Source organism: Trachurus japonicus, chromosome 4, assembly GCF_045865225.1.
Source record: "Trachurus japonicus isolate A0001 chromosome 4, Traja_1.0".
In the NCBI taxonomy this organism is placed as follows: Eukaryota; Metazoa; Chordata; class Actinopteri; order Carangiformes; family Carangidae; genus Trachurus; species Trachurus japonicus.
In genome coordinates, this window is record NC_140910.1 from 35,303,977 (window position 1) to 35,330,822 (window position 26,846).

Consider the following 26,846-nt stretch of genomic DNA (forward strand, 5'->3'; position numbering starts at 1 on the left):
GTACGGTGAAGTTGGCGAGGAGCAGAGACGGCGGCTCGTCATTGGTCGGGTTGATGATGATGTAGAAGGTGACGGGGGCGGAGCGATACAAACCGTCGCTCACGCTGACGGACAGCTGGTCGACCGTCGGCTCCGCCCCCTTGTGCTCCGACTGCACGTAGTTGATGAAGCCAGAGGTCAGGTGGGTCAGACTGAAGGATTCTGGGAAAACGAGAACTCCTGGTCAGGAAGGGTCTGTCACACATGAACACACGTTTCTAGTCCAAACAAACCTCATTCTACTTAAAATAAGAAACATCACATAAAAAGCAGCTTGTTTTTAGACACTTTTTACTTCTTTCAAGCAGATTTTCACTTGAAATCAGTAGAAAAATCTGACAGTGGAGCAAGTTTTATTTCTTATTACAAACACAAAAAACTTGCTTTCACTGGCAGATTTTTCTACTTAATTTCAAGTGAAAATTAGGGTAACACTTTACTTAACGCCTATCTCTATAACACATTAAAACCAGACTTATAATGAGTTATAATGCAGTTATAGCACTGTATAAGTATAGTTATAAACACTCATAAATGATCATAATGCTTCATAACAACAATCATAACACACTATAAAGCATTTTATTGTGATTTATAAGGTCAGGTATTATAATACGTTATAATTGTTAGTAACTCGCTGACAATGCAAACATCGATAATGCATTATAAATATAGTTATAATGTGTTATAATTGTCTTATAAATGTGTATAACTATCATTATAAACACTCATTAATTACCATAAGGCTTTATAACAATAAGCATAAGACATCATAGAGCATTTTATAATGGCTAATAAGGTCTTAGTATTATAATAGAGTGATAATGCTCTATAATGTGTAATGCTTATTGTTATAAAGTCTTATGTGATTTATGAGTGTTTATAATGATAGTTACACACGTCTATAAGCCAATTATAATGCATTATAACTATATTTATAATACATTATCTATGTGGTCATTGTCAGCGAGTTACTAACAATTATAACGTATTATAATATCTGACCTTATAAGTCAAGATAAAATGCTTTATAGTGTCAGGTATTATTATACGTTATAATTGTTAGTAACTCGCTGACAATGCAAACATCGATAATGCATTATACATATAGTTATAATGTGTTATAATTGGCTTATAAACGTGTATAACTATCATTATAAACACTCATTAATTACCATAAGGCTTTATAACAATAAGCATAAGACATCATAGAGCATTTTATAATGGCTAATAAGGTCAAGTATTATAATAGAGTGATAATGCTCTATAATGTGTAATGCTTATTGTTATAAAGTCTTATGTGATTTATGAGTGTTTATAATGATAGTTATACACGTTTATAAGCCAATTATAATGCATTATAACTATATTTATAATACATTATCTATGTGGTCATTGTCAGCCAGTTACTAACAATTATAACGTATTATAATACCTGACCTTATAAGTCATGATAAAATGCTTTATAGTGAGTTATGATTGTTGTTACAAAGCATTATGATCATTATGAGTGTTTATAACTATAGTTATACAGTGCTATAACTGCATTATAACCATAGTGCGAAATACGGGGGGGTTTGGGGGGGTCAGACCCCCCCGATTAACCCCTTGAGACCCCCTGAAAGACTCAAAAGCAAAATCTGAGGGGGGTCTCAATCTTGTCAAAAAAATAAATAATATAATATAATACAATAATTTTATTGTGGTCAATTAAACGTGTTTAAGATCACCATGTCCAGTATTCATAATTCAAAACATTTATTCGTTTAACATTAAGCTGAACCGTGTCACCTGCGCATTATGCAAATTAGCCATGTGCGCCAGCCCAGCGCAGGAGTCGAGCCCACTCGCTATCAGAACAGAGGATCCCGTTCCTCTCCCACCCTCTGCCGAAGAAAGTGAAGTTGAGGCCGAGTGCTCTGAAGACGTAGCCGCAGCCCCTGCTGCTAGCACTGGTGATTGGCCGCTTTTCTTTTTCTTTTTTTTTTACACCTAAGCAGGTGGGGTAATGGAAATACCGCAACCCTTGGCTTGACATTAAGGCAGGAAAATAACTTGAGGTAAGAGGCTAGCCTGCTTCAGCATACGATGGCCTGAACCCCCAGTGGTGTTGTTTGGCCAGGCGCCTGTTGTGAGCCATGTGTCTGTGCTTTTTCAATTTTTATGATGGCCCGTTATACGAATGTGATTTGTGGATGTGTTCAATGCTGTGTTTAAACGTATTTGCTAGATGGATGGTTAGATAAGGTTACATGATCGGTCATAGTTGCAGGCTGAGGATCTCGTCGTGCACATAATTGCACGTCAGTCTCCGATCTCCAGATTTATACAGTTGGTTGTTATTCGAGTGCACGAGTTTGGTGTCTTTCATTCATTTTAATTGTTGTATTTTATTTATTGTCTATTCGTTTCTGCATTGCCCTGATCGCGCGCCAGTCTCCTATACCTGGCATTTATTCATTGTTCAAGTGCGCCAGTGTGGTGCCAATTATTGTCTTTTATTTATTTGAATTATCGTCTATTTATCGTCAATTACTTTCTGCATTGTAATACACAACTTTGTCTCTCCTTTTTAGGCTATAGGCTAATTTTCTTGGCTTATTGTAATGTTATAGTCCTACTTTATAAAAAGAAAAAAAAATAACGGTATTGCGCAACAATCGCGAGTTAGGGACCCCCCCGAATATTGATGGGTATTTCGCACACTGATTATAACTCATTATAAGTCTGGTTATAATGTGTTATAGAGATAGATGTCAAGTAAAGTGTTACCAAAATGAGTTTGAAACAAGTGAAAATGATCTAAAAACAAGTTAAATTTTAGGTGATGAGTCTTATTTTAAGGGGAAAGAGATTAGTTTTGACTAGAAATGAGACATTTTGACAAGAAATAAGACAAATATTCTTGGACAGATGTAGAGTTTTTGCAGTCTAGCTACACACTGACCGACTGGGATGCCGGCGTTGCTCTTCTCTGAGCCGGCCGTGGGCAGCGTGTTCTCCAGGAAGCCGTGCAGCGGCGGCGTCTCCAGGTGGAAGCTGAGCCGGTCGGGGGGGCTGTCGGGGTCCGAGGCCCCCAGGACCCCCCCACACAGACAGACTGAGGAGCCCTCGTCCACCACCAGCAGAGACTCACCTAGAACACACAGGGAAACATGAAGCAGTTCTTAAAGGCCCATGCTGTGCACTTTTCTCTGAGTTTATTTCCCTAACCAGATGTATCATTGGTTCTGAGTACCTGTGATCTGCTTCATATGGTTTCTACTGCCCCTTTCTGGAGCTCTAGCAGGCACAGGTCGTTTGGCCAATCAGAAGAGAGAATGAGAACCTCTCCTCTGATTGGCTCACTGTTTTTGAGTGGCATGTGGTCGGGCCAATAACAGGCAAGTAACTGAAGCCTAAGCTGCATTCATAAAAAAAACAAAAAACAACTGGTCACGGTGGGCGGAGTTACCTTGTGTGTGACATCACAGAAAGGAGGAAGTGCTATCTGGTCGTCTTAAAGAGACAGTTCCTACAAATGAGCGGTGTGTGTTTCTCCGTTTATGACCAGTTTGATGCATGGGGCAGTAGATACGTGGCCCAAAGAAAAAATAACCAAAATCACATTTTTCATGCCATGGGGCCTTTAAAGGTACATTGCGTAGGAATTCCTCCCATCTAGCGTTGTGGTTGTATATCACAAGCAACTCAGTCGTATTTTTCATGCTGCATTCATGTGAAATTGGGCAGACGGCAGACAGCCGCTGCACGTTAACGGCATAACGTTTCAGTTTGTTGATGAGATGATTACTGGTTAATGAAAAACAGACTTTTGAACCAAATAATGGATTTTCCTGTAGAGATAACAGGAGAAGTTACACAATGGCCCTTTAACCCAGAAATCTGCTACTATGGCAACGATAACAACAACAACATTATATATATTATATATAACATTATATGTTTGTGGTTAATCATCTTGTTAGAGAACAGCATGTTATTCAATAAGGACTGAAACATGGAACAACTGGACATGTGCATTCAAAAGCTTAGAGAAGGTTCAATTAAGTTCACCTGTCAGGTTATAGTGCATTAAAGGTGCATTATAAAATTTAATCCAGAAGCCAAAAATCCCTAACTTTTTAGTTAGTAGAGTAGTGTATGTCTATACATAGTATATATAGTATATATAGTAGTATACAGTATCAGCCTCTGTCTTTGTAGCTGCTAATGAATCCTTCCTCCTGCTGGTTAATTAACACACAAACATCCACACGTCCAAAACCCATGTGCACATATTCTTTGTGTGTACGGTATATAGATTGTGTGTGTGTGTGTGTGTGTGTGTGTGTGTGTGTGTGTGTGTGTGTGTGTTAATGATGGACAGTCCTGGATCTCCCTGATAAACCAGCGTTCCTCCAGAATAAGAGACAAGGTAAAGCCGGATTCCTCTTGTTTCCCTGCGCTAATGCTCTTACGCTGCGTCTTTATTCACTGCTAATTAATTAGACCAGAAACACCACATACACCCCCCCACCTACCCCCCCTAAACACCTCCAACCCCCCCACACTGTCTGGTGTTAGCTGCTGCTGCTGCTGAATGAATGAATGAATGAATGAATGGATGGATGGATGGATGGATGGATGGATGGATGGATGGATGTGCGCTAGCTGCAGGATTAGGCCGCTGCAGTAATCCGGCTAGCGAGGCGGCTACTACACGTTGGCTATTGTGGAGGAGCGAAGCGCTTCTTCTCTCTTTTGTTTTGTTAAAGGCGCTCATTGTCCGCTGTCCACACACACACACACACACACACACACAGGACAACGGTAATCTCAGCCAATAGCAGCAGACAAAAGGCAGATTTCACTTTAAACACATCAGTGCCAACCTCGTTAGCGCGGCCAACAACAACACACAAATCACCCACAATGCAACATGCAAACAATGAGAGTCGGGCCTCGGCACACACACAGTCGCTCACACACACACACACCACACACACGTCATCTGTCTTAAAGGTGAAACTTCAGCTTCACTGGCTGCAGAAACTTCCACTTTAACAATTTAACTCAAATCAAAAGTTGAGTTTCTCCTCCACAGTCGTTTACAAACTTTACAAACTCAGACCGACAATCCAACAAAGATGTTTCACCACCACTCAGGCTGGAGGGTCTGAGCTGCAACAGCAGCAGAACTGCAACAATATGAACAGATGTTGTGATTTTAGTGTGACTGGTGACTTCATATTAAACTAATAAAAACACGTATGTGCTGTAACCACCAACATTGACTGTGTTTACATGCAGTCAGTAACTCTTCAACCAGAATATTAGCAATAGCCCGGTTGTGCACGGCCATGTAATTGTAAACACCAAGAAGCCTTTTGAAACCCGACAGTGACTGCGTTTACATGCACTTCAGTATCCCGGTTTTAATCAGGTTTTTTAAGTACCCTGTTTTTGTGTTTGCGCATGTAAACACCATTTCCCGATTCCAGAAATTGGGATAAGCTCATATCCAGATTTTGCTGCCCGGAGAACTCTGAAAGAAACCAGGATACTGGAGCATGTTAACACCGTACCCCGATATCTGAAAGCTGCTCAGCCAGCTGACGTAACCGTTACCATAGATACGTTACGTAACAAAATGGCGGCGACAACAAGAGTGCTTTTCTGGAGCGACGAGGAGACTATTACGTTTTAATATGTTTTCATGCGAGAAAGTAGCTGGTTAGATCCCCATGTGTTCATTTTTAGGTGATGAGTCTTATGTTAAGTCAACACGTTCTCACTCCCAGTGCGTCAACCCCCTGACGAACGGTCACTGTCCCTCCTCGTCACATGCCTGACTCATTAGGTACCCGTTTTTCGTCATGAGGTGACGAGCGGGGATTTCAATTCATTCCAATGCAACCCCCTTCGCGGCAATATGTGACGCTCAGAGTAAAGTGATCCAGCCGACCGGACGCGGCGCTGAACGACGCACTGAGCTGAAAAACTTTTTTTCCCCTTTGAAGCTTTATTGAACCTGGTGTGTCTGACATAGCTTTCATCCAAGCCGTCATTTTGGTTATTATTTATTTACTGATCTTGGTGTTGGTGCAGAATAATAAATAAACAAACAAACAAACAAATAAATAAATTACATCCTTGTCGGAAGACCAGACGGGGTGGGGGTGTGTAATAAATAAATAAATAAATAAATATTTTTGTCCCGTGCGTAATTGTCAAGATCCGCATTTCGATTAAACTCGCCTTTCTTCTTTTGTACGAGTTGTTGGACGACTGCATTTTCATTTCATTGACTTATTTCCCTGTCCTAAGTCATGTTTATGGATACACAGTTGAACATATTGTCATTTTACCCTCGGCATTTTCCCCTCACTTTGCTGAATATCTGTTGATTCATGTCATAAACACGTTTTGTTCATTAAAAATATGTGGTGTTTATTAAAAATATGTTGTTCATTCAAATCGGTTGTTGTTCATTGCAGAACAATAGAATATTAATACGGTGATTTATATACAGATATTGATCGCGCAGTGTGACCACAATCACTACGCACGGAGGCGTGAGGGACATTTGAAACAGCTGTATCAATCGTCCCTGCAGCGACTACTGACACTTCAACCTGTTTTGCCTCTAAACTTCAAAACTATGACATTGCATAGTTTAGGACCTGTTTATGTACGAATTCATCTGTTGTTAGGTCATATTATTATTGCATGAAACACACAATACAACTGATCACAAAAAAACTACCGCACGTAACATTTTACTTTCCGTAGTAAAAAAAACAGGTTCGCGCTAATAACTTTTGAATGGCGTGACGTAATTTCACAAGCTTTCCCAGGATTGGTCGGTGTTGAGTGCTGAACTAGAGGATGTGACGTCATTGCAACGGCGCCACCATAGACTGCGACACTGCCATCTACGGCGTCTGGACGGAACTACAACACCTTAACAGTGTGTTTGTGATCATGAGGAGTGGAAATTAAGCCATGTTGATTTAATTCAACAGCATGTGAATAAACAGTGAGGAATCAGAACAGTTAGACAGCTCTTTTTCAACAAAGTCCAAATAATTCAAGTAACTCAAGTCATATAGGCCTTTTTTTTTTTAATTGCAGAAAACAACATTTCTCCCCCCTTCTCCCTCCTCCCGCCCAGGAACCTTAGTTTATAATATAGTGTAGAATGAACCCGTCCACTGTAGTAATGTTTATGCACAACTGCACCATTTTAGCCAGCTCCTTTATTTCTGGTTTTACATTGGACAAACTGATTAAGGCTCCATTTTCAGGAGACACAGCTATTCTTTAATAACTTCCACATTCGTTGGGTTACGTTCAGAGGTTTATCAGGGCAGGGCCTAGGGTCATCCAGTGTTAGCAATTACAGACCCATCTGACCTTCACAGGGGTCACAGGTCAACTTTTCATGTGAAATTTGACGATTTTTGCTATCAATTCAGGCATAAAACACCAATACTTGGAGCTGGGAAGCTGAAATCTTTAGATTCTAGTCCAGACCTTGGAGCAGATTGAAGATCAGAGCTGTGCTCCACTCAGAAGTGTCCAAAATGGCCATGGTAAGTGTCAAAGGTCACAGGGGTCAAACATCAAAGTTAATCCTAACAAAACACACACGCTTTAAGTAATCATCATGAAATTTAGATGAGTTGTATATCAGAGAGTCCTCTATCATTATATTGTATTCCCATTGCTCGGGGGCCACGGGGGGCCCCTGGGGGCCACTTCGCTTTCCCATGCTCTCACAGATTTGGGTGTCGGGTCAGTGGATAAGGGCCTCACAATGAGTCCACAGGCCAAGTTTCAAGTGATTCGGTTGGTTTCTATGGAAACAGCGGCCTCCTGGAGACAGAGGAATGCGGCTGTTTGAAGCCCCGCCTCTCGAAAAGTAATGGCTCAATCAGGACCGAACGCACATCAACGCGTTCGTCTTGGGCCCCCGGAACCACTGATATCAAATTCAGAACTGTACGACTTTTAGAAATATATTTCATCCATTTCAGCTTTTCAGATTCAGAGCCTCTCAGACTTAATGCCTGAGAGACCTTCTGAGTCAGAAAAGCTGAAATGGATGAAATATATTTCTAAAAGTCGTACAGTTCTGAATTTGATATCAGTGGTTCCGGGGGCCCAAGACGAACGCGTTGATGTGCGTTCGGTCCTGATTGAGCCATTACTTTTCGAGAGGCGGGGCTTCAAACAGCCGCATTCCTCTGTCTCCAGGAGGCCGCTGTTTCCATAGAAACCAACCGAATCACTTGAAACTTGGCCTGTGGACTCATTGTGAGGCCCTTATCCACTGACCCGACACCCAAATCTGTGAGAGCATGGGAAAGCGAAGTGGCCCCCAGGGGCCCCCCGTGGCCCCCAGAGCAATGGGAATACAATATAATGATAGAGGACTCTCTGATATACAACTCATCTAAATTTCATGATGATTACTTAAAGCGTGTGTGTTTTGTTAGGATTAACTTTGATGTTTGACCCCTGTGACCTTTGACACTTACCATGGCCATTTTGGACACTTCTGAGTGGAGCACAGCTCTGATCTTCAATCTGCTCCAAGGTCTGGACTAGAATCTAAAGATTTCAGCTTCCCAGCTCAAAGTATTGGTGTTTTATGCCTGAATTGATAGCAAAAATCGTCAAATTTCACACTAAACCTTGACCTTTGACCCCTTCTGAATGTGGGATTGGTCTGAAATTGCAGATAATGGGTGGCCCTAGGCCCCTGACAAAACCCTGAAACTTTCAGACTTCCAGCTCAAAGCATGTGGAAGTTATTAAAGACTATCTGTTGAATTTAGTCTTGTACACAATGGGGGATTAGAAATGAACACTGCTTTTTGGCCATTTTGGACACTTCCGAGTGGAGCAGAGCTCTGATATTTGGCACCGTCAATCTGCTCCAAGGTCTGGACTAGAATCTAAAGATTTCAGCTTCCCAGCTCCAAGTATTGGTGTTTTATGCCTGAATTGATAGCAAAAATCGTCAAATTTCACATGAAAAGTTGACCTGTGACCCCTGTGAAGGTCAGATGGGTCTGTAATTGCTAACACTGGATGACCCTAGGCCCTGCCCTGATAAACCTCTGAACGTAACCCAACGAATGTGGAAGTTATTAAAGAATAGCTGTGTCTCCTGAAAATGGAGCCTTAATCAGTTTGTCCAATGTAAAACCAGAAATAAAGGAGCTGGCTAAAATGGTGCAGTTGTGCATAAACATTACTACAGTGGACGGGTTCATTCTACACTATATTATAAACTAAGGTTCCTGGGCGGGAGGAGGGAGAAGGGGGGAGAAATGTTGTTTTCTGCAATTAAAAAAAAAAAAGGCCTATATGACTTGAGTTACTTGAATTATTTGGACTTTGTTGAAAAAGAGCTGTCTAACTGTTCTGATTCCTCACTGTTTATTCACATGCTGTTGAATTAAATCAACATGGCTTAATTTCCACTCCTCATGATCACAAACACACTGTTAAGGTGTTGTAGTTCCGTCCAGACGCCGTAGATGGCAGTGTCGCAGTCTATGGTGGCGCCGTTGCAATGACGTCACATCCTCTAGTTCAGCACTCAACACCGACCAATCCTGGGAAAGCTTGTGAAATTACGTCACGCCATTCAAAAGTTATTAGCGCGAACCTGTTTTTTTTACTACGGAAAGTAAAATGTTACGTGCGGTAGTTTTTTTGTGATCAAAAGTTGTATTGTGTGTTTCATGCAATAATAATATGACCTAACAACAGATGAATTCGTACATAAACAGGTCCTAAACTATGCAATGTCATAGTTTTGAAGTTTAGAGGCAAAACAGGTTGAAGTGTCAGTAGTCGCTGCAGGGACGATTGATACAGCTGTTTCAAATGTCCCTCACGCCTCCGTGCGTAGTGATTGTGGTCACACTGCGCGATCAATATCTGTATATAAATCACCGTATTAATATTCTATTGTTCTGCAATGAACAACAACCGATTTGAATGAACAACATATTTTTAATAAACACCACATATTTTTAATGAACAAAACGTGTTTATGACATGAATCAACAGATATTCAGCAAAGTGAGGGGAAAATGCCGAGGGTAAAATGACAATATGTTCAACTGTGTATCCATAAACATGACTTAGGACAGGGAAATAAGTCAATGAAATGAAAATGCAGTCGTCCAACAACTCGTACAAAAGAAGAAAGGCGAGTTTAATCGAAATGCGGATCTTGACAATTACGCACGGGACAAAAATATTTATTTCTTTATTTATTTATTACACATCCCCACCCCGTCTGGTCTTCCGACAAGGATGTAATTTATTTGTTTGTTTGTTTGTTTGTTTGTTTATTATTCTGCACCAACGCCGAGATCAGTAAATAAATAATAACCAAAATGACGGCTTGGATGAAAGCTATGTCAGACACACCAGGTTCAATAAAGCTTCAAAGGGGAAAAAAAGTTTTTCAGCTCAGTGCGTCGTTCAGCGCCGCGTCCGGTCGGCTGGATCACTTTACTCTGAGCGTCACATATTGCCGCGAAGGGGGTTGCATTGGAATGAATTGAAATCCCCGCTCGTCACCTCATGACGAAAAACGGGTACCTAATGAGTCAGGCATGTGACGAGGAGGGACAGTGACCGTTCGTCAGGGGGTTGACGCACTGGGAGTGAGAACGTGTTGGTTAAGTGGAAAGAGATTAGTTTTGACTAGAAATGAGACATTTTGACAAGAAATAAGACAAATATTCTTGGTGAGATTTTGAGTTTTTGCAGTGTACATACACACATCAACACCAGAACCAGAGAAGGAAACAGAAAACACCAAAACTCCATATCTGGAGAAACACAGAAAAGATAAAAAACCGTATGCAGATCAATGAAACCTGTTTCTGTGTGGACGGGCTCTAAATGTGACGACGGATAGTAACATTTATTTTAAAGTTTTATGTGTTTAAAAAAGATGTTTACCACAAACTTAGACTGAACACAGCAGCAGAACAGAAACGTCTCATTTCTTCTGTGAAAATGATCTCATGTTTCTGAGAGACACATGAGGCTTTCTGTCTCTTTTATAGGAAATTAAGACGTTTTGAACGTTGGAGCAGATCGAGGGGCTCAGCGTGTAAACAAAAACACTTCACACACACACACACACACACACACACACACACACACACACACACACCGTCTCAGCCATCCCAGTGTGAGTCCCTGTGGTCACTGGTCTCCATTGATAACCACAGATTCCTCCAATCCCTCTTCTTGGCTCCGACTGCAGCCAGAACTATCGCCCTCCCCAGGAGAGAGAGTCTGAGTGTGTGTGTGTGTGTGTGTGTGTGTGTGTGTGTGTGTGTGTGTGTGTGTGAACATGCCCCCCCCTGTGCAGAGTGTGTGTTGGACTGATAGGTGATGGCGTGTCGTCGGGGTCAGAGCTGCTCTGCTGCTTTAAGAGGATTGTCAGCAGCCAAGACCAGGAGGTGTTGGCATCGACAAGCACACACACACACACACACACATACATACACACACACACACACACACACACACACACACACATGCACACACACACACACATGCACACTCTCTTGGGGAAGCTCCAGTATTCATCTGTGTCTTATTGAGATGTTTCTGCAGCTCGAGTTGCTGCTGAGGAGGAAAACCATCTTATTAAAGGGACAACAAGGAGTTTTGTTAAAGTGAAGTGTTTTCTCACTACATTTATGAGCCTCCGCACCGTGAAAGACAGACTCATGTTTTCATTCATCAAGAATTAAAGTCAGAGGTTGGAAGACGATCACATACCGTCGTAGTTCCCACCATAAACGGAGATTCATACGGCGGCGTTATTCTCATGACTCGCCACGAAACCGAAAGTAAAGAAACGCTGGTCGGCTCGCCCAGCATTTCCACCACCACTAATAATAACAAAATAACCATAGAGACAAAACCATAGATTTATCTAAAATGGACCATTAACAAGTGGTAACGGAGATTCATCCACATTAATATCAGACTTTTTTATTTTATAGTCGCGGAATTTTTCGTTCTGCCGCTGGAGAAACTCCTTGTTGTCCCTTTAAACCTTTTATTTACTAGGTAACTTTAGTAACTTCACTGCAAAAACTCAAAATCTTTCCAAGAATATTTGTCTTATTTCTTATCAAAATGTCTCATTTCTAGTCAAAACTAATCTCTTTCCACTTAAAATAAGACTCATCACCTAAAAATGAACTTGTTTTTAGATCATTTTCACTTGTTTCAAACTAATTTTCACTTGAAATAAGTAGAAAAATCTGCCAGTGAAAGCAAGTTTTTTGTGTTTGTAATAAGGAAGAAAAACTTGCTCCACTATCAGATTTTTCTACTTATTTCAAGTGAAAATCTGCTTGAAAGAAGTAAAAAGTGTCTAAAAACAAGCTACTTTTAATGTGATGAGTCTTATTTTAAGTAGAATGAGATTTGTTTTGACTAGAAATAAGATTTAGAGTTTTTGCAGTGTTAGCTCTGGACTCTGGACTCACCCAGACGGACCACGGGCGCCTTGTTGTTGACGGGCCGGATGGTGACGTTCAGGTCGTACACGGGCAGCGTGCCGTGCAGCGGGACGGGCGGGGGCGGGGCGTCTCCGTGGCAACAGCTCTCGGCGCCTCCTCCGGCCTCGCCGTCGGAGATGATGAGGGTGACGGTGTCGAACACGGGCTCAGGTCCCACCTCTCCTCCTGGACACACGGAGCGGGAACAAGACAACATGATTGTAATGTACCGAGGCGTAGAACAAGATTTAGTCAAATGGTTGTTTCTGTAAGAGGAACAAGTTACCACCACACATCAGAAACTGTGACAACTACTTACTCTTTAAAAAAAAGCTCAAACATTGGTTAAAAACAAATCAGACATGTACTCATATAGCTTAAATACTGTTTAATCTGATGTCTGTTCCCGGGGCATGTATGGTATATTGTTCTTTAACTGTGGGTTAAAATTGTCTGTTCTTATTTTGTTTGTCTGCGTCTGTTTTGCCTTGATATTGTCAGTCTGTGTTCTGTCTTGTAATTGTCCATTGTATGACTTGTCATCACAAGGTTTTAAAGTCTTCTGTGTTTATGTTTTTTAGAAACCTGCGGCTGAAATTTAGCAGTTGTGCTAAGTCCGGCACATTTACACTGATGCTTAATGCGTCAGTGTTGATAAATGTGCACTGTCCCAATTCAATTAATAAAGAAATGAAATGAAATGAAATGTGACGGAATGTGATGCTTCAAATCAATAATCATCAATACGTTTGATCAAGGCGACAGACAGGAAGTAGAACTAATGGAAACCGAGACGTTAACAGTCCAATAAAACCTCCTAACAGCCATTTTAAGCTCTGTATTTTTACATACATGTGCTATTTCAACTACAACTCATATCTCAAAACGTGCAGCTTTTCCTGGAGATTATTGCTGCTACTTTAGTCTTTCGTACTATTTATACTTTTACAAATATTTAGCTTTTTCTGTCCCATTTCTGTCCTTTCAGACTCTAAATACAACTTTCAACTTCAACAACTTCTACATAGTTTGAGCTACAGACTTCATTCAACTTCTAAACTGTAGACAAACTTCTTAAGTTTTCACCCAGTATTCAACTAATTTCTATCACTGTTAAAACTTTTCAAAGCACAAGAGCATTTCACACTTGTTTTTTCAATGAGTGTTTAGTGTTTATAAGCAGAGGCGAGAGTGGATGACGTCATCATTAGAGTCAGAGAGAGGAAAAAAAGCGACTGGAACTTTTCTCTTTAAACTGTCCCCAACACCACAAATTACACTCCACACTCATGATTTTGGCCACATCATCACGTTGCAACGAGTCACAACAGTCTTTAAAACTTCAGCCTCTTTGAGATTTCACTACTTTAACTTACTTTTAGCTACACACTTGATTCAACTTGTAAAATGTTCACAAGAGTTTCAGCTATCATTGAAACAGCTTTGATTTATCACAATGTAGAACTCATGTCATTCTAGGATTTCCATTCCTGTCTCAGTCATGTCACATCCTTACGTGCTTTTGTGGCAAGGTGAAGAGGGCCCGGGCGGGGATTGAACCCACACCTCCCGGGTAAGAAATGCTTTCTAGTTTTGAAGTGATGATCCATAAGAACATATAAGCACCAGGTGAGCCGATCAGGTGCAACGAGAATGTACAGAAATGAGGGTGTCTGACAACCACAAGCTGCTTATTATTATTTATTTGGCTATTATTTACCCACTTAGTTTATTTGTGTTACTTTCAGTTTGTCTTTGTATGTATGAATGTGTTTGTATATGTTTTATATGTACAGTATATGACTATATAGAGAGATAAAGATTAGTAATCATATGTTAGAATAAATATATATGTATTTAAATATAATAATATATTAGAATAAATCCAGTTAAATAACTCATAAATTAATTTACTGTATAGACTAATGACTAGATAACTTGATAGATAATTTATGAATAAGGGGTGGGAGTAAATAAGTTTTACTTCTTCCCACTCCTTTTCGGATATGAAAAAACAAAAACAAAAAAAATCAAATTATCTTTATTTTCAATTATTTTATTTATTTATTTTATTTTATTTTATTCATATGTTGTCTTTGCAAAGTTTTTATTTGTTATGTCTGTCCATTTCTGTATTATGTTTTATTTCTTTTAACATGTCTGAAATAAACTAAAACTAAACTAAACTAAAACTAAACTAAACTAAACTAAACTAAACTAAACTAAACTAAACTAACTAAACTAAACTAAACTAAACTAAACTAAACTAAACTAAACTAAACTAGACTAAACTAAACTGACCTGTGTGTGCGTAGTAGACGTGTCCCTGCAGCAGGTCCTGCTGGGAGAACCGGTCCACCGTCACTAAACTAAACTAATACTAAACTAAACTAAACTAAACTAAACTAAACTAAACTAAACTAAACTAAACTGACCTGTGTGTGCGTAGTAGACGTGTCCCTGCAGCAGGTCCTGCTGGGAGAACCGGTCCACCGTCAGTCACTAAACTAAACTAATACTAAACTAAACTAAACTAAACTAAACTAAACTAAACTAAACTAAACTAAACTAAACTAAACTAAACTAAACTAAACTAAACTAAACTGACCTGTGTGTGCGTAGTAGACGTGTCCCTGCAGCAGGTCCTGCTGGGAGAACCGGTCCACCGTCAGTCACTAAACTAAACTAATACTAAACTAAACTAAACTAACTAAACTAAACTAAACTAAACTAGACTAAGTGTCCCGTCCTGACCTGTGTGTGTGTAGTAGACGTGTCCCTGCAGCAGGTCCTGCTGGGAGAACCGGTCCACCGTCACTAAACTAAACTAAACTAAACTAAACTAAACTAAACTAAACTAAACTAAACTAAACTAAACTAACTAAACTAAACTAAACTAAACTAAACTAAACTAAACTAAGTGTCCCGTCCTGACCTGTGTGTGTGTAGTAGACGTGTCCCTGCAGCAGGTCCTGCTGGGAGAACCGGTCCACCGTCACTAAACTAAACTAAACTAAACTAAACTAAACTAAACTAAACTAAACTAAACTAAACTAAACTAACTAAACTAAACTAAACTAAACTAAACTAAACTAAACTAAGTGTCCCGTCCTGACCTGTGTGTGTGTAGTAGACGTGTCCCTGCAGCAGGTCCTGCTGGGAGAACCGGTCCACCGTCACTAAACTAAACTAAACTAAACTAAACTAAACTAAACTAAACTAAACTAAACTAACTAAACTAAACTAAACTAAACTAAACTGACCTGTGTGTGCGTAGTAGACGTGTCCCTGCAGCAGGTCCTGCTGGGAGAACCGGTCCACCGTCAGTCACTAAACTAAACTAAACTAAACTAAACTAAACTAAACTAAACTAAACTAAACTAAACTAAACTAAACTAAACTAAACTAAACTAAACTAAACTAAAACTAAACTAAACTAAACTAAACTAAACTAAACTAAACTAAACTAAACTAAACTAAAACTAAACTAAACTAAACTAAACTAAACTAAACTAAACTAAACTAAACTAGACTAAACTAAACTAAACTAAACTAAACTAAACTAAACTGACCTGTGTGTGCGTAGTAGACGTGTCCCTGCAGCAGGTCCTGCTGGGAGAACCGGTCCACCGTCAGTCACTAAACTAAACTAAACTAAACTAAACTAAACTAAACTAAACTAAACTAAACTAAACTAAACTAAACTAAACTAAACTAAACTAAACTAAAACTAAACTAAACTAAACTAAACTAAACTAAACTAAACTAAACTAAACTAAACTAAACTAAACTAAACTAAACTAAACTAAACTAAACTAAACTAAACTAAACTAAACTAGACTAAACTAAACTAAACTAAACTAAACTAAACTAAACTGACCTGTGTGTGTGTAGTAGACGTGTCCCTGCAGCAGGTCCTGCTGGGAGAACCGGTCCACCGTCAGTCCGTCCCTCTGCAGCTCTCCTCGGCCCGGGCTGCGTGCCAACATGTAGCTGAGTCTGGAGTCGTCGCTGTCGCGGTCGGTGGCCGACAGGTAGTCCACCGTCACCTGGACCCGGCCCCCCTCCTCGCAGCTCAGCTCCGCCCACAGACCCCCACCCAGCTGGGGCGGCTCGTCGTTCATCGGGACGATCTACACAACCACACAACACAACCACACAACACACACACAGTGAGGTCCAGGTCTGAGGAACACCTGGTAGTTGTAGCTGGGCTGTATTCCACATGGGTTTTGCACACACGAAGAGAGGACAGAAAAAAAAGCCAAAAAAGTGCATCGAGAATGAACCATGACAGTGATTAGAATTGCAATATCCGCCTTGTTTTATTGCCAACCATTCCCTTTCCATACCCAGACCCTATACAAACAGGCAAATTGTTAAAAACCAGCCTATTTTTTCGGCCTTTTCTCGAAAATTCATAATAAAATGACTCTGCAACCACAAGGTCTTTTACTTTTGGTGTCATAGTAAAGGGAAAAAAACTAGAAATTGCTGAGATGTGTAAATTTCAGTATATGTGTTACTGGTGAAGAGTAAATGAAGATGGCACACAGAAAACAATTTATAAAATTAATATTCGCCCCCCAAAAAATCCTATTTTAGATGAGTGTCCTTCAGAATGATGCTGCTAAAGCTCAAAACCTCTTATCACATGACTGTACAATGTATGGACATTATCTCTGCAGCGGATTGGTTGATTCGAGTGATTGACAGCTCATTCGAACCGTTAGAGCCAATAGAACGAGGCTATATACCCACGTGGATGTGATTGACAGTACTATACTGGCTCACAAAGGTTCCCCACCGCTCCTAAAGCCGCCCGGACCGATTTAGATGTAACACCGGTCAAAGTTCGAACTGGAAATATTGTGGATTTACCCTTAAAACAAACTTTTCACGGCCAAACAGCAAAGGTAAGAGGAAATGTACGACCATGTTTTGGCCAAGCAGAGTCTGTGTTTGCTGGACTTTGCTGGTTTTAGTCTTCTCCCTCTGCCTGCTGCTGTGTAACTGTTAGCTTCTGTGTTAGCCGCTGTGTAGCCGCGGCTGCTATGTGTCGTTCCTATCTCTTTCATATGAGCGGTGGCTGAATGTGTTTTGCATAATGTACAGTCGTATACGAGCCAGAAATGTGGCGACTGGGTCCACACAGAGCTGCTTCATGAAGTTTGATGTCTAGTTGTTTATTTGAGTAGTGTTTGGGTCATAGAAACATGTTTTTTTTTTACATGTTGTGGGCCAGCTTCTGTTTTTTAATTTGATGTAATAAATAGACACATGGTTCAGCTCAAATTGGGAGGGGCGGCGCCTGCTCGTATCTCAGTCTCTCACCTGGTTCTCACCTGGTTTCTGCTGGTTTCTGGTTTCTGAGACTCACCTGTATGGGCAGCACCACGGCAGCTGAGTTGAGACCGTCCGTCACCTTCAGACCGACCTCGTCCTCCGTCGTCTCCGAGTCGTCGTGGATGTACCTGTCAACACGGTCGCTCTGTCAGTCAAACTTCAATGCTTGTTATTAAAAATCCTGTTTTGTTTTTGTTTTTTTTCCTGTTTGTTTGCTTGTTTGTTAGCTTTTGTTTTCTTGCCTAATGCCATTTCATGTCCTGCCTTCTAATGTCTGATATTGTTTGTGCTAATGTTTTAGCTCTGTGTGCTACTTGCATGTGTTTCTAGCTGTACTTTCTGCATGTTATGTCTGCATGCCATGAGCTTTTGTTATGATGTATGTATGTCAGACTTCTTACCTGTTTTACTTGTTATTAGGAGCTTTTACTTTTACTAGGTAGATTGTTATGTAAGTTGTGTTTTGAAAGTACTTAATTGTTGCCCCTTTTTTTGTCTTTTAGGTTGCCTTTAACATCTGGCCAGGGACAACGGAGGAAAACTAGCCTTGTTGGCTAACTCTGGCCCACTTACAGTTTTTCTTTTTAACTCTGTTGATTAGTGGTGCACTGTCCCTATGAAATAAACTAATAAAAATAACATAAAAGAACGACGAGCTGAGAACAAGTCAGAACAATCGGAGATGAAACTAAAACAATCTAGAGATAAATCAAAAGAAGCAAAGTAAACCACGAACACAGTGAATAAAAAAAGAGAAAAATTAAACTACGATTAACCATCAATACTATGATGTCACTTTTGGATATAAAATGTCGTCATTTCATTTTAGCCGTAGTCACATTTGAGTTAAACTGTGTCATATAGTTGTTAGTTATTAATTATGTTCCTGTTATGTTGAAATCAGCCTTGAGTTACTGAGATTTATTAAATAATGAGTTTTATGTTTAAGTTAAATTATGAGTCTCCTCAGGAGCTTCAGTTATGAACTTCTAATAGTCTACTTGCCAGCCCATAGGGCCCCATTGTGAACCCGGAAATGTTGAGTACCCCAAAGTTTTATGTTAGAAATAGATAGTATGGGTCCCCAGTATTCAGAAACTGCCGGATGCTAATTTATATATATTGGGCAATTAGCACAATTGCCATAATTAGCATAAATTAGCATAATTTCCTATATGGGCAATATTTCAACAAAATTGACTTGGCTGATCTGGGCAATATTGGAGTGGTTTTAGGGGTTATTGATGATGCTGAATCCATTTCTGACATTTTCAAAATTCAAAATGGCTGTCTAAACCGGTAGTGACCAGATTTAAACCGCCAGTGGGCCGATTTTGATGGATTTCATCTGGTCCCTTCCGGTTTAGACAGCCATTTTGAATTTTGAAAATGTCAGAAATGGATTCAGCATCATCAATAACCCCTAAAACCACTCCAATATTGTCCAGATCAGCCAAGTCAATTTTGCTGAAATATTGCCCATATAGGCAACTATGCTAATTTATGCTAATTATGTCAATTGTGCTAATTGCCCAATATATATAAGTTAGCATCCGGCAGTTTCTGAATACTGGAGACCCATACTATATATTTCTAACATAAAACTTTGGGGTACTCAACATTTCCGGGTACTCATTGTTGGCAAGTAGACTATAATCAACACCCTCCACGTTCAGACAAACGAGGAACCGTCGTCACCCAGTACAATAGATTTAAATAAAGTTTTTGAACAAACAAAGATACAAAGAGACAGATTCCCTGAGAATGAACCGAGTCACAACGGATGAAAGAGCCAAAAAGCACCGAGACCAAACGCTTCAACAGCCGACCACATAAAGAAGCCGCGTGTTTCCTCTGAGGTCTCGGTTTATGTTCGTGGATCAGCGGCTCTGTAAACACGCGGTCGGATCAAAGCCGGCGCAGACTAACAGTTTACAGAGGAGCCAGTGTTTACGTGTCTGCTCCGAGTCGTCATGGAAACCCAGTGTGGAACCGTCTCATTAGCGTCGCTGCTCTGTAATATTCACACAAGCTTTTGATCGTGTTTGGTCTCCGTGTAACTGCAGCCAACGAGCCGAACGAACCCACATCCGCTCCGTGGTACGAGTCGATAAGTCTCTGTTTGTTAAACAAGTGATGCACACAGACTTCATCTAAAACTGGGAAACTATGGAGCTATTTCCCTGACATTAAAAGTTTGCATTGAAAACAGAATTTGGCATTGTAATAAACATTTTTGGCACTGAAAATAAAATTTGGCATTGTAATAAAAGTTGTATTGACACTGAAACAAGTATCGGCATTGAAAAATGTTGGAACACAGGCGTAAAAAACAATACAATATTTAATTTGGATTTAAAAAAAATATATTATCATGTAGTTTTCAATGTCAGTCTTCAGATTTCTTCTCCATGCGTCCCTAGCCCCTCCCCTCAGACCCTCCCCTCCACGACAAAACCCTGACAGTCACTTGGCATTGAAAAAAAGAACATTGAAAGAGAAAAAAAAAAATTGAAACTGAAAACCAGTGAGACTGGGGGGAAAATGCAGTGTAAAAAAACACACTGAAAAAGATGGACATGAAGAAGAAATCTGAAGACTGACATTGAAAACTACATGATAATAACAGGGCTCCAGACTGCGACTAAATGGTCGCATTTTGTGACTAAAATTTGATACAATGCGAGTAAATTTTTCATCTACTCGCGCATGTGCGACCAGTAAATTTGCCCCGATTTTTTTTTTTTTTTAATGACCACTGTGATTGGCTACTGTGTGAAAAGAAGCGTGTGTTTCTCTTCTCTACACCTCAGAGCGGAGCAGACGTCTTTCCACAGCGCAGCTCCGTGTGAAACAGCAGGAGACACACAGACCGGCGACCTGCACGTGTGTGTGTGTGCTGAACATCACCCGGTCGCGATGTTTTTTTTTCTTCCAACGGCTCGCTACAAACCTTAAACATCCCATAATATGCTCGCGCTCTCAGCAGCGGTACTCAAATCGTCACAAGGCAACGAAGCAGGTTGACTCGCATTGCAGAACAGCGCTGCACAGAGGCTCCCAAACGGAAATGATTATTGATTGTTGATGATTGTTGATCGATAGATTTTTTTTTCCTTTTTTTTTGGCCGTGCGGCGGGGAGGAGGGGGAGGAGGGGGGGGGGGTCGACGAGTTTGATGCCAAGGAGTCTGTGCACATGTGGCTCAATCAGGGTCAACAGCCAAAGAGGCCAAACTACAGGGGCTGTCCTACACAGGCACCTTGTCCCCCAGGGTGGGGGTGGGGGGGGGGGTCTGTGGGTCTGTTCTTGGATGAGTTTACCACAGGGTGTGTGTCTAAACATTATAGTTTCTGCATTTATCAAAGTATTTATCAGTAATACAGTGAAAATTTACTTTGCAAGTCGATTTCGGTGTGCGCCCCTAAATTTTCTGTTTGCGCTCCTAAAATTTTAAGTTAGGGGCCACTGTGCTCCTAGTCAAAAAAGTTAGTCTGGAGCCCTGAATATATTTTTAAAAAATCCAAATAATAAATAATATATTGTATTTTTTATGCCTGTGTTCCAACATTTTTCAATGCCAATACTTGTTTCAGTGTCAATACAACTTTTATTACAATGCCAACTTTTAATGTCAGGGAAATGGCTCCACAGGAAACTGGTGTTTTTACTCTCTGAAACTGATTCTAGAGTGAAGATTTTCTGTCCACTGCAGAAACACACTTCCCATTTGTATTCTTGATCCTTCGTGTGCATTAGTCTCCAAGTCGTCTTGATTTCACCTCTAATCTTGTTGTTTTATTCTGTTCAAACTGAAATCACTTTGAACGTCTCTCCATTGACCTGAAAGGTTTATTTATACATAGAATCTGGTTGATTGATAGTGCCTTCATTTCCCATGATGCAACTGGACCATTTCTCCACCAGTACCATCAGAGTCACCTCCTCATGTCCGTGTCTAGTTACAGGTCACTTAAAGGGACAGTTCAACATTTAGTCAGATCCTCCTCTCACCATAATCCCTATAGTCCTAGCAGTAGGTTCGTTACCTTTAATTGTCGGTGCAAGCTGTTTTTAGAACGGCGGAGCAGAGCCGTGAGCTGCTCAGAGCTACGCTACGGAGGCTCATTATGGGATTCTTTGGTTTCCCTCATCAAACTCATCAAATACACAATCCAACAACTCCACAACGCTCTGGTGGACACACTGCAAAAACTCAAAATCTTTCCAAGAGTATTTGTCTTATTTCTTATCAAAATGTCTCATTTCTAGTCAAAACTAATCTCTTTCCACTTAAAATAAGACTCATCACCTAGAATGAACTTGTTTTTAGATCGTTTTCACTTGTTTCAAACTAATTTTCACTTGAAATAAGTAGAAAAATCTGCCAGTCAAAGCAAGTTTTTTGTGCTTGTAATAAGAAAGAAAAACTTGCTCCACTATCAGATTTTTCTACTTATTTCAAGTAAAAATCTGCTTGAAAGAAGTAAAAAGTGTCTAAAAACAAGCTGCTTTTTATGTGATGAGTCTGATTTTAAGTAGAATGAGATTTGTTTTGACTAGAAATGACATTTTGACTAGAAATAGGATAAATATTCTTGGTAAGATTTTGAGTTTTTGCAGTGCATGTTGTGAGCTGCACATTCACCACGCTATGAGATAATAACACAACGTTACCACACAGAGTTGTTTTAGAGGGAAATTCATGCAATGCGGAACTACATTCCAGACACGGCTGCTGGGCGGAGGGATTTCAGAAGAGAAAGTAGTCCAGAGTATTTGCTTCATGTGTGGTAACGTTACATAATGTTAGATGGTTGTTAACCTGACTCTGAGTCCTCTGAGGTCCAGCAGACTGAAGCGGTCTCCCTGCAGCAGCGCTCGGCCCTGCAGCTCCACGCGGCCGTGCCGCGGCGTCCGCTGCAGCTCCACGCTCAGCGCCGCCTCGCTGCTGTCGCGGTCCCGGACCAGCAGCTGCTCCTCCGTCAGCAGCGCCGCGCCACCCTCCTCCACCCGCAGCAGGTTGGAGAAGGCCTGAGGAGGCACAGCAGTCAAGCAGTTGAAAAGTACAAAATTGAAAATGTTGAGAGCAACAAAGGGAAATAATTAACTTAATTTTGCAACAAACATGAAGTTTTCTTGTTTGTTTCTGACTGTTTTTTAGCGTATGTTTGTAGTTGAGGATTGATATTGTTGTGTAATGTAACCTAGGAAATTTCAACCTGTTTTGTTTTTGAGTTGTGAAGGTTTGTGGATATAGGATGGTCGGTGAGGGACGTACTGTGTAGGTATATGTACTGTATGTATGTGTGTATGTGTGTATGCGCCATGCGCCATTCCGATCAGACTGCTTATGGTTTTTGTAATGAAATGAGAAACGAGGGTCCGGCAGCTAGAAGCTTTGCTTCAGCCGCAACCATTTTCGACCAGCTATATAGTAGGGGAGGCCGGGGTTGGTTGGCTACAGGGGTTGGTTGGCACACCCCTGTTTTCTGGCCTCCTGTTGGTCACAGACTCACAAATGTGACATCAAAATGATCATCTGTTTGAGCTGCACTTATCTAGTTTGTTAAAACATCTGAAAATGACTCACTTTTTTGCTGAGGGCAAAAAATCTGTTTTTTAGTACCAAAAGTAAAAAATTGCCCCCCACACTTAAAGTGTTATAAAATTGCTTTGGATAAAGATATTGGAAATGTGTTACTTCCAGTTTGTAGAGATAGGAGTCAGCTTCAATTTGATATGAAACTTGAAAGTCTTTGATGAGTGATGTTACCTGGGCAACATCATATATTCACAAAAGTGGGTTTGTTTTGGTCGGGGTTGGTTGGCACACTCATGTCGGGGTTGGTTGGCACACACAAACCAACCCCAACATGCAGTATACATATATTAAATGTGATTAAACATAATTTCATACAATTCAGTGCACTGAGTGAAGAAATGGGCTCATGACTTATGCAGTGAAATGGGCCACAAAGCCTGTATATGCCAATACTGTAATTCCAGTGATTCTATATAGGCCTTAATGTAAATAATCTGCATCCACCCCACACAGCAAATCTAAAACACAGTGAGATGGAAAGAAATAAAAATACAAAGAGGTGATATGCTATATTTAAGAATAAATTCTGAATTTCTGAAATTTTTTTGAATATTTTCTCTTTAAAAAAAAAAAAAAGCTTGAATCATTTACTCTTCCTAATGTTCTGTGTACGTGTTATCTTGTTTGTGGCCTTAAATGCCCTGTTTTAGTGTTATACATGCAAATATATGCATGCATATACATGCTATCTTCTTAAATTTGAATATATTACAATTAAATTTCCAATTTATTATTATATTGGTTGCTTCATCCATTAATTTTGACATTGTGCCAACCAACCCCATGAAGTGTGCCAACCAACCCCTTGTCGGGGCTGGTTGGCACAAGTGCGCAGTATGATTTTATTCATAATTAAATTGATTTTAGAATATAACTGTGGACATTGAAATGTGTTTAGTTAAAGCTGAGAGTCTCCCCTACTTGTTACTACCTTGAATTTGTTTTGTTGAAATTTTGATGCTGTGATCGAAATAAAACATTCATTCATTCATTCAATCCACCAACCAAGATGTCGTCCTGCAGGTAGAAAGAGTCTGTGTGTGTGTGTGTGTTTGTGTGACCTCTGACCTCTGGCGCCTGGTCGTCCACGGGAGTCACGGTGATGTTGAAGACGAGGCCGGAGACGGTGTCGCCATGGTGATCGCTGACGGAGAAGACAAACTGGACGAAGAGAGGCTCCAGGCCGATGTCCTCCACCGGCGGCATGAAGGCCACTTTCATGTGGTTGACTGCATGCTGCGAGGCAAGGCAAGGCAAGGCATCTTTATTTATACAGCGCAGTTCATACCAAGGCAACTCAATGTGCTTTACATAAAGACAAAACATTAAAAAAAGAAGCATAAGACAGAATAAAAACAAACAAAACACTAAAAACAGAATTAAAAGCAAGAGCAAATAAAAGTAAAATAAAAGAAAATAGATAAAGTTTAAAGTTCTTAAAAGAGCTCAGCTATAAGCACATGAAAAGAGAAATGTTTTTAACCTGGATTTAAAAGGGAGGAGACGGGGGAAGACAGTTTGTTCTGTTTTTCTGTTTTTATACTTTATATGATCAACACAAAGAGTTTGTTCGATGACTGTTTTTTAAATCTCCAGTTGTTTTTCTCTCTTTCTCGTCTCCACCTCTGAGAAAATAAAAACTAACTCATGGCAACCCGTAACTCGTGTTTTTAACTCGCACCAGTTCGATCCGGTACGAGTTGGAAGTTACGGGTTCGACTGCCGTTCTAGTGCAGTTTCACAGGTAACAGGTCGGAATAAGAAGAGTTCCCGCACACATGGCCAACTTGCAGAATTTAATGTATTGCAACGTTTCGGTGCTAGACCTTTTTCAAGCAAATGTTTGCGCCAGCACAGGAAGCCATCTTAAATAGGAGTGGCTGTGTGACACAAACCAATCACTTTCCCACACGTCTGGGTGTGAGGAATTCAAATATTAAATACAAACAAAACAAACAATAGAAACAGCATCAATATACAAAGGTAAAGAGCAATGAATATATACAATAAATACTAAGCTGTCGTGACTGGATACATTAGGTCCTAATCATAGACTGTAAAAAGAATGGACGTAGCGTCCATGACGTCCCCCATTGGTTTTGGGGAGTCGTTTTTGTGACTCCAACATGGCGGCCTGAACAGCGCCATGTTGGATTGGCCGGCCGAGAACCCGCCCACTGGCCTCCAAGCAGCTGTCCACGGAGCTGCTCGGACCTGTCACTCAACGTTTCCGCGCCCTAATTGGCCAGAGTTTTAACCTAATAACAGTAAAACGGTAGAGTTAAAAAAAAATTCACCCCCCTCAGAGTGTGTGCGGGGGTAGAAACTATCGATTGAGACAAAAAAACGTTCTGACACCAGGCTTTTAACATGTTTAATCGCCATTTTTAAATCGGCGATTTTAACATGGGGGTCTATGGGGAATGCTCCCTTCTGACACCAGCCCCCAGAGGAAGCCGAGGGGATTGCAGTTTTTTGAACGCGGAAGTGAGCTTCACTTCTCAGACCCACAACTGCCCCCTTGGTCCTAATGGAAGGTAATAGCTAATAATCACAGTCAGAAACAATAAATACGACAGATACAATCGAAAAATAGAAGACAGTGGGACTTGCAATAAAAAGTGTGCAAGGATACAATAGAAATCTGAAACAGTCTGAACAAATCATGCAGAGTCGACCTGCAACCGGGTAACAGGTTGGAAAAACACGAGTTACGGGTTGTCTGGAACGCTACAAACTTGTAAGTCGTGACTTACGAGTTCAAAAGCCTGGAACGAAGCCTAAACTTCAGCAAACAGTGAAAACAGCACAGAAGCAACAGAAGCAACAGAAGCAACAGAAGCAACAGAAGAGTGACAGTGGTGGTCCTGTCACTATGCCTCCAATTGATCATGTGCCCTGGCTACTTGGCCAAGGGGATGTCCCTTTGGGTGACTGGCAAGCACGCGTGACTCTTACCCGGGAGGTGTGGGTTCAATCCCCGCCCGGGCCCTCTTCAAGCAACCGGAAGCAACAGAAGCAACAGAAGCTTCAAGCAACCGAAGCAACAGAAGCTTCAAGCAACCGAAGCAACCGAAGCAACCAAACCAACCGAAGCAACAGAAGCAACAGAAGCTTCAAGCAACCGAAGCAACAGAAGCTTCAAGCAACCAAACCAACCGAAGCAACAGAAGCAACAGAAGCTTCAAGCAACAGAAGCAACAGAAGCTTCAAGCAACCAAACCAACCGAAGCAACAGAAGCAACAGAAGCAACAGAAGCTTCAAGCAACAGAAGCAACAGAAGCAACAGAAGCTTCAAGCAACCAAACCAACCG

General features: G+C 40.7%; 1 protein-coding gene across 1 annotated transcript in view; it reads right to left on the reverse strand.

The window, feature by feature from the left end:
• The window catches only part of frem1b (Fras1 related extracellular matrix 1b), a 112,763-nt gene that overhangs the window by 47,302 nt on the left and 38,615 nt on the right, over positions 1-26,846 (reverse strand). The window contains exons 14-20 of the mRNA XM_085775261.1: positions 24,600-24,767; positions 22,752-22,960; positions 17,962-18,055; positions 16,462-16,714; positions 12,570-12,767; positions 2,987-3,175; positions 5-201 (exon numbers count right to left, since the gene is read on the reverse strand). Of these exons, the coding sequence (XP_085631387.1) occupies positions 5-201; positions 2,987-3,175; positions 12,570-12,767; positions 16,462-16,714; positions 17,962-18,055; positions 22,752-22,960; positions 24,600-24,767 (1,308 nt within the window). The remainder of the gene's footprint in view (positions 1-4; positions 202-2,986; positions 3,176-12,569; positions 12,768-16,461; positions 16,715-17,961; positions 18,056-22,751; positions 22,961-24,599; positions 24,768-26,846) is intronic.